The sequence below is a fragment of the Fukomys damarensis genome, unplaced genomic scaffold, assembly GCF_012274545.1.
Source record: "Fukomys damarensis isolate Sample0158 unplaced genomic scaffold, DMR_v1.0_HiC HiC_scaffold_13, whole genome shotgun sequence".
NCBI classification, from domain to species: Eukaryota; Metazoa; Chordata; class Mammalia; order Rodentia; family Bathyergidae; genus Fukomys; species Fukomys damarensis.
In genome coordinates, this window is record NW_022900925.1 from 8,513,308 (window position 1) to 8,522,368 (window position 9,061).

At 51.0% G+C, this 9,061-nt stretch overlaps 1 protein-coding gene across 1 annotated transcript in view; it reads right to left on the minus strand.

Moving 5' to 3' along the window:
• The window catches only part of Ntn1 (netrin 1), a 197,874-nt gene that overhangs the window by 11,225 nt on the left and 177,588 nt on the right, over positions 1-9,061 (minus strand). The window contains exon 10 of the mRNA XM_010615024.1: positions 4,962-5,036. Within this exon, the coding sequence (XP_010613326.1) occupies positions 4,962-5,036 (75 nt within the window). The remainder of the gene's footprint in view (positions 1-4,961; positions 5,037-9,061) is intronic.

A 9,061-nucleotide genomic window follows, 5' to 3' on the forward strand; every position in this document is an offset into this window, starting at 1 on the left:
TTTTTTTTTTTTTTTTTTTTGGACAGTACTAGGAATTGAACCCAGGTCTCTACACTGAGCTACATCCCCAGCCTTTCTATTTATTTTTTTTAAGCAAGGGTCTTGCTAAGTCCCTAAATTGCCCAGGTTGGGCTTCAACTTGTGATCCTCCTGCCTCAGCCTTGCAAACTGCTGGGATTACAAGCCTGCGCTATCACATCCACCTTGGCTCTTTTTCAAGCATTTGCAAGGTGAGCTCCACTCCACTGTAAGAGCAACAAGGGACTGAGTGAGGTAGCTGAGAGAGAGGTAGGGACAGGTGCAATAACAGCATCACCATGGGCTCCCGTCCCTTAGAAATGGTGCCTGGCTTGGCAGGAGATATGGTCCCTGTCTCACTTAGAAGGATATCAGGTCCCCTGACTGTACCTCATCTAACAGATGAGGAAACTGATGGCCAGACTGGTAAAGGACCCTGTCCAAAGTCACACAACGAATTAGCTAGCTATGTCTCCAGACTCAAGCCTGTGAGGGTTCATCTTGACTGTTGACTTGATTGGACTAAGAACTACCTAGGAAATCAAAGTACACTTCTGGGTATGTCTGTGGGGGGTGAGATAATGGCATGTTGGACAGAAAACCGAGGGGGAGACCCATCCTGAATGTGGGTGGCATCCTCTCATAGGCTGGGGTCCTCGGTACAAGAGGAGCAGGAGGAGAAAGTCTGCCAGCATAGGCTCTTTCCCTCTCTCTCTGCTTCCAGGCTGCCATGAGGTAAGCAGCTTTCTTCCGCCACACCCTTTCACCATGACACTGCCTCATTACAGGCCTAAAACGATGGAGCCAGCTGACCATGTGAAACTGTGGGTCAAAATAAACCTTACTGAGGCAAGAGATTAGGGCATGGCAAAATCACTGGGGAAGTGAACATGGCCTGTCAATCACCCAGCTCCAGGAACCAAGCACAGAACATTTCTCAAAGCCCTGCACTTGGAACCAGTCAGAGAATACTATCTTCAGTTGTTCTCCTGAGAACTCATGCAGGCTTTTGATAGGACAGTTAGATCCAACCTGAGCCTGAGGGGTGGGAGATAGAAAAGATAGCCGCCATTGAGTTTTTGGCCACTGTGTGTGCTCGCTCTCCCCGCCACACACACAGTTTGACGCTCACTATGTACTTCCTTTCCTACTTTTAAATGGCCCTGACCCACTGTGCAGAGTTTACATTAATAAATGTAAAACCTCATTACTTATTGTACTTATTTTGTCCAGTTCTTTGTTCAAGACAGCAAGAACCTAGAAAACTCCTCCAGAAGGAGATTGCAGCACCCTAGAACCCAGTAACATTATCTCCTGAAAGTTGTTATTCTCAAGTATTTTGTCATAACAGAAAACTAACAGAAGGGCTCCTTTTGCCACAGACAAAAATAGTGTGGGTCACCTCCTGGGTCAGGGGGGTCTCTAGATAGGACCAATGTGGTGGAGCCTTGGCCCTGAGGCCCTCCCCCAGCCCTACTTCTGCCTTGCATGGTGTCCACCTCAATTCTCCCAGGATGGGTCCAGGCTCGCTGAAAGACATGTCCAAGAGCCAGGTATAGTGGTGCATGCCTGTATAATCCTAGCACTCAGGAGGCTGTGAGTTCAAGACCAGCCTGGTCTACATAGTGAGTTCCAGGTCAGTCTTAACTACACGGTGAAACCCTGTCTCAAAAAACCAAAAAAAAAAAAAAAAAAAAAACCTTAAAAAAAAAAAAAAAAAAAAAAAAAAGACATGCCCAAGAGAGTATGGGACAGAGCCAGCATACAGTGGGCCAGCCAGCCCAATTCTTTCCCCATCAGCATCCTTAGCTGGCTGTCTTCTGGCCACTGGCCAATGCACAGGGTCAGGCACAGCCTAAACCTGTCTTCTACTGGTAGCTCATCAAGCCTCTCCTGAGCAGGTCTGGAGGAGGAAGGGGTCCAAGGCCTGTGGACACCTGGGCCTCACTCTTAGGAAAACAAGGGTGGCAAACCTGAGGTTCTAATTAGAGGCTTCTGGGTTATCCAAGTACCTGGGTGAAAGGAAATGTATTTCCTAATTGGCACCTTGTGAGGTGTCACTCAGCAAGCCAGGGATTCTGCAGCCAGGGAGCTGGGGGCCCCCACCTGGCCTCAACTCCTGTCTGATCCCCAGGCCAGCTCCCTCCTGTCCTCCTCCTCCTGTCTGTCATTCCCTGGCATGGCTTACATCTTCCCTAGGGTTGGGATAAACACACGCCAAACACACTCTTCACCCAAGAATCCAGGGTCTTAGCCAAGTATGCGTGGAAGATTCTCCACAAGGCACAGCAGAGCCCTCACCCCCAGCCTGAGAGTGAGATCCACACCCATGGGCCTGGCATTGTGTGCAGTGCCCACGTGGCCCCCGTAATGCCACTTAACTCCTTCCTTCCCAAGCCATGCTCCCCCACCAGACACTTTGGACACTGAACTTGGGTGGGGAGACTCAACTTTTAGATGTGGCAGGGACAGTCCTGGAACCAGAAACCTCCTGCTATGGTTTGAATGTGGTCTGTCCCCACCAAAACTTGTGCTGAGGCTTGGTCCCCAGTATAAGAGCACTGAGAGATGGGGGTCTTTAAGAGGTATTTTGGGTCATGAGGACTCTAGCTTCCAGAAGGGGTGAATGTAGTTCCCAAAAGAGTGGATCAGCAACCTTGAGATAGGGTTGTCATGACCATCCACCTGCTCCTTCATCCTCTCTCGTCTGTCACACGAGCCTACCTCCTATCAGGAGCTGATGCAGGACAAGGCCCTCACTAGAAGCTGAATGGGTGCTGGAACCTTGCTCTGGGACTTCCAGAGCTGTGAGCAAAAATACACTGCTTTTCTTTATAAGTCACTGAGTCTCAGTTTTGTTGTTGTTATTGTTCTGGTACCAGGGATGGAACTTGGTACCTTTCTCTTACAAGGCAGGAGGAGACATCACTGAGCTAAATCGTCGGCCCCTCTAGTATAGACCCACCCCCAAGAAAAAAGGGCACTACGAGGAGCAGCAGGCTGGGGACAAGACTAGGACATTAAAGCTGGGGCCATAACAGGCCAGGCCTTATCAGCTCCTAGTGGGAGGCACCTCCCCTGCAAGCTGCTTCTCCTCAAGTCTGACCCTGCAGCAAGCATGCGCAAGGCACCTGGCCATGAGGCTGGTGTGTCCACTTCTCACTTCTCTGGGCCTTGTGCCAGGTAGGGTCCTGGGGCTGACCTTGATGGGGAAAAAAAGTCCAGGGGAAACCACTGCAGAGGGAGCAGGAGGCTGATCAAGCCCATGTCCCATCTGTGACCCAGGGAACTGAAGCCCACTGCCCTGGCACTTTCTTCACTCTGACAACCAGAACAAGTCCAGTGAATGGGCTAGGGTACAGGCAGGGAACAGAGGGCCACAGGGACCCCAGAGGCTGGCTCCTCAATTTCCCCCAAGAGTGATGCTTGCTCCTAGGGGTGCCACAGCAAGGGAAGGGCTCTGGGAAGCCCACAGGGGAAGAGGGTCAGGTGGGAAAGATAGGATCTCTGCCTGCAAGGGGAGCAGGGGCCAGGACAGTGCTGAGCAGGCAAGGTGCCCTTTGAAATATCAGAGGCAGTGGAGGCAGAATCCACTGAGGAAAAAAGTCCAAGGAGAACAAAACCAGACAAAGTCAAAGAGAATCAAATCAGGTAGAAAACAAGGTCCGTTTTGGGACAGAGTCCAATTTTTCCTTTTTCTCACTGGAAGAACAGAAGTTGCAGGCGAGCACCCTTCAAAAAGACCATCTCTCCCAGCTTCCTCCTAAGACTAAACTCCAAACAAGTGAACAATCCTTCCCCCAACAGCCCCCCACCGTTTCCTTGCAAAAGCCCCAAGTCCTCAGCCCCACAGCCCCCTCCAGTCCTCAGCAGACATTGGAGACCCAGGGCTGGGAGGACACCCTGTGGCTTCCTTCAAAACCACCTGGTCCCCTCTTGTGGCTTGGAGACAGCAGAGTTTTCCTCATCTTTAAACAAACACATGTTTGTCGTCAAGGTCCAGGTTTATTTCCCTGTGGGAGTTGGAAGTTTCGACACTGTTCTGGGATGCCTGCATTTTAAAGGGGCTTCTGGGAATTTACTGTGGATCCCAGAGGGACCCTGAACATGGATGGATGCCCACAACCTGGCAACTTCCGACTGACACATTAAACAGGCCATTTGCCCGTGCTTCTTCCTGTGGGAGGCCAGGCAGGCTGTGAGGAGGGGTCCTGCCCTGGCTTCAGTATGGGGCTTGTGTGTACATGTGCACCCACAAACTCACACGCACACAGGCAGTGAAACAAGAAAGTTTTAGACGTTCTCAAAATTCCTTTGGGCCTCATTGCTCATTTCATTATGCTGAGAGGTCCTGACCACAGTCCATACTACAGGAAAAAACCTGTAAGTCTAGCTGAAGCAGCTGGCCCAGCTAGGATCCCCATGAGGCCCGGGTCCCATAGCAGGGCAGCAAGATCCCTGAGTCAGAGATGGGATAGAGCCGTTTACAGTGCAGTTCCTCCAGCCAGCTGCAGCCTAGAACATTTGAAACACACTAGGAGTTCCTATTCCCTTTCTGATGTCCAGAGGACACTGCTTTGAGCAACACAGACTCAAGGTGAGTGCCCACTATATTAATAACGATGCGGCAGGCCAGAGAGGGCAAGCAAGTAGTCTGTAGCCACACAGCAGAGTGAAGGCCAGAGCCCTGCCTGGGAATTGCAGCCTCAGGAATCCTCACTGGCCTGGATGCCCCTCTGGTAAGGTGAGGGGAGAACCCAGGCCCCTGTGGATCCTCCTGCAGTCTGTGCCTGAGGGCCAAGGTAAAAGATATGAGGAATTCCAGGAGGTGGATCCCACGACCAACATGCACCTCAGGCCAACTGCACCCCATCCCTCGCTGATCAGGGTCCCCACCCCACCCCCACGCGCCTTGTCCCAGAAAAGGGGGCTCTCTCACTCACCATAGTCCTTCTTGCAGTACTTTTTCATGTTAATCTTCAGCTTCCCTTTGGAGGCCTTGCAGTAGGAATCGCAGTCTGCAGGAGGGGGAGAACACAGACAAAAACTAATTAGGCTGGCCATGAATAGGCTGGCTGGCCGAGCGGGAGGCCGCCTCCCTAAATACCCAGAGGCCTGTGATACCCATGGGCCAGGCCAAGCGGGCGGCCATTCAGGGCAGGCCTGGCCTTCTAAAGAGGCCCCTGGGACAAAGGGCCCCTGCCCGACCCCCCTTTTCTGGCCTGACGAATCCTTTTGCTGCCTTGGCCTCCGTGAGAGACTCTGGGGGCTCCTGAATGGTGCCACCCAGGGTTTCTGAGCACCACATAAATTCCCCCAGTTCTTAAGACACAACTGGAGCCTGATTAAAGCCGATAGAGGCCTCATTGTCACCCTGCGCTCCGGGTCTGTGTCAGGCGCTGGCTTTCATGGCGCAGAGCCTCTGGCTGGGGTCAGGCCCCAACAAAAGAGGTCACAGAGGAAATTAGCAGTCCATGAAGCATTAGAAAGCCCCTTTGGTGTCCACTCCACTGGAGTGTGCAAATAAAATGCCCCACGAAGAAGAGTTCAGTTCTAATGGGCCCTACTGCTGGGAGGCAGAGCCACGGGCATGCATCCACGGGGTATCACTTCAGGGCTTCCGGACCCTGAGCAAGAGCTGGGCGAGATGGGCAGAGCACTGGGCCTGCCAGCTAGCAGACGGTGGCTCCTGGCAGCGGTCTCACCGGCATCCTACAGGCACAACCCATGACTGGACCCCACTCCAACCTTGCCCTCTTCCTGACAGGAATTCTGCCAGGATTTCAGCTCTTTGGTCAAGCAGATGCAATTCCTTTGCTAGACCCCTATGTGACATCATGACCCAGCCACTTACAAGTCCCAGTAAATCTGTCCCACCACTGGACAGGCCAGAAATCACTCATTTCCTAGAGCCATTCTTGGATGTATAAGAGTTCTTCCTATTCTGCAGACAAGAAAATCAGGCCTCAAAGGAAGCAAGCCACCTGGCAGGGTCGGGAAGCAGGAGGAGGAAAAGCCAGGGCCACAAGGTAGGCCTCTCCATGCCACCGGCCCCAGCCTGCAGTGAAAGTCGATGGGATATTCAGAAGTGAGCTCCCTGGAAGCAATGTCCATCCGCACGTGAGGTTGCTGCCTCCTTCAAGGGCCCAGGACACACTGACATGGGCCTTAATTTGTCAGCCTAGCTCCACTCCACTGTCTAAGAGCTGGGCCTGGTCGATGGGATATTCAGAAGTGAGCTCCCTGGAAGCAATGTCCATCCGCACGTGAGGTTGCTGCCTCCTTCAAGGGCCCAGGACACACTGACATGGGCCTTAATTTGTCAGCCTAGCTCCACTCCACTGTCTAAGAGCCCTGGGCCTGGCAACCCCAACTGCCCCCAGGCTAGCCCGCTGAGGCCCAAAGTTAGGAACCAGTCTCAGGAAATGGGAGAAAAACAGCCCCCCTTCTTATTCCCTTGCAGTCTGAGCCCTTGGAGCTCCCCCAGGATGTCCTGGTCCAGGGACACCACAGGCCATAACAGCAGTCTTTCTGCCAGATGGACAGTGGGTGGGTACTGGAGCAGGAAGCTCTCGAGGTGCAGAGACTGGGCTGTCTAAAGAGCATGGCCTTCACTCCACTGTGGCCAAACCCAGGACATCAGGACGGGAGAGGTGACAGCCTGAACACACGAGCATTACGACACCTGACACAGTTGTACTTGCTTGCTGGGAACAGCTGTGCTGAGCCATGTCTGTGGCAACTCAGGGACAGACAGATGATGCTCACAGCAAAGCCACTGTGCGGCTGAACCTGATGCTGCCAAGTGTCACCACTGTGGGGACAGCCTCAAATCTTCTGGATGCTTTTGTATTTTGGGGGGGCGTTTTGACCCAAGTCAGTACTTTCATTTCTAGTCAGGAACCACTGGGCACGCACTGCATGACCCCCGCACGTGGCACTCAATGACAGTGTAGGCCAGAGAGCGCCTCTGAGCTTGCCAGCTCTCCAGAGGCCATGGGGGATCTGCCGGAGGCGTGCAATGCTCGGCCTCCAGATGGGAAGCCAGCTCTCAGAAAGGTGCAGGGCAACCTGCTCGAGCAAAGCTGGGACCCACGGGCAGAAGGGAGGTAGACAAGTCTGAGCACGACCTATTCTAGCACCACTGGCCAGGCATAGGAATAGCTACAGCTCTTCTCTTTAGAGCCAAGGGTCCAGCTGGGACAGAAATCACCCAAGAAATGCACGGCATCCATCACTGCCTAATGAGATTACGCTCCCAGGCCCCACTTGCCAATTCAGTCATCACTGTGTATCTCCAAGTCTACACTCGCTGATGGCACGACACATGGTGGTGGTGAGGCCTTAGCACCACTCTGATGCTTCACCCCTTCCAGTTGGGAAGGATTTTCACGGATGAGAATTTTCAGCCCAGAGAAATTGGGGACCCACTCGCCCAGGGCTGTGTGTGTAATACAGCAGGCTGGCTGCAGAGCCCAAGATCCCAATCCAGTTCCCAATCCTGGCTCTGCACTCTGTCCCCAAGAGGTTCTGATTTCCTTGGTCTAGGAGTGGCCCGAGTTTGGATTTTTAACACTCCCTGGGTGATTCCAACATGCACCTAGGGTTAAAACCAGCAGAGGAAAAGGCAAAGAAAGGTGGTTGTTAATTCAGGGTCTGTCTCAGAGCACTGATAGTTGCATTTGCCTTTGTGTGTGTATGGGCTCAGGGGGGCCTATCTTTCCTTTCTGGCTGCTGGCAATGCTTACCAGGTCAATACACTTGTTGCAAAATGTCCCTTTCTACTATCAGAGTAACTGACTCTAATTTAGTCACAAAAGCTAGGAAAACAGATCACGCATGTTAAAACTGGGTAAAGTACAGGTAAACAGTCTGGGAAGGAGTGAAGTAAAGTTCTCCTGTGGGGAATGTGAATAACCTTTATAGCACAGAGACCGTGAAAGCTCTCTGGCTGCTTGTGGGCTCTTTGGGTTGTATTCCAGATAGCTGAGGTCACCAGACAAGTGCTCCCTGAATAAGAATGTCCCTGTATTGCTTCTTTTTCAAGTACGCACAAAGCTACAGAGACTGCTTCAAGATGGAGAAATCACAGCTTTAAAATGCAACTGTGATTCCTTCCGCAATATGGCATCTACTTGGCAGCCACTCGTGGGGCCTCTCCTTGTTTTGTTCCAAAATAGCTATAAAGACAATGAAAAATGAAAATTCACATGAATGCCAAGAATGAAACTGATAGATGACCCAGTACTGGAATCTGGGAGCAATCTCTATTAATTAAAGGCAGATGGTGGTAGAAGAGGCAAAACCTATCTGGATTTTACCTCAGGACACAGCTCTTTGTCTCATGAACAGAAAGATCCTGAAATAAAGGAGGAGGATAGAAAGACAGTGACCAGAAAACAAATGGGCAGGAAGTGGATGGGGACACTAGAAGTGACCCCTCTAACAGAGAGGGGAGGTTGAGGAAAGGTAGGGACCAGAAAGACAAAACTTGAATTGGCTATCTGAAGTTATAATGTTATATAAATTACTGGTACAGCATCAGAAAGTCGGGCGATGGAAATAAGAGAAGGGCAAAATAAGAGGCTATGACAATTGGGAATCGAGCTGTGCAAACTGCACCTTAGCCCTAAGATGGGAACCTAGTCCTCATTTAAGCACAGGCATCTGCAAAGCTTCCTTTGCAAAGGGCCAAACAGTAAATATTTATAACTCTGAGGGTCATACACTTTCTGTCACAACTATTCAATTCTGACACTGTAGGTCAAAAACAACCATCAACAATATGTAACCAAATGGGCAGAGTAGATTGAAAAACTAAAAAGACTCAGCCTCCATGAAATAGGAGAAGAGATGAAAATGAGCTGAAAAGGCCGTATGATATATAAGAAAAAAGATGAGGTGGAAAAATAAAAACTAAAGCAAATATCTGGATCCTAGTAGCATAATTTAAATTCACTTTGGAAGCAGCAAAGAAAAAATGACACCGTAAAAACTGATTCATCAAGAGTTCAATCCCTGGTACCAAAAAAAAAAAAAAAAA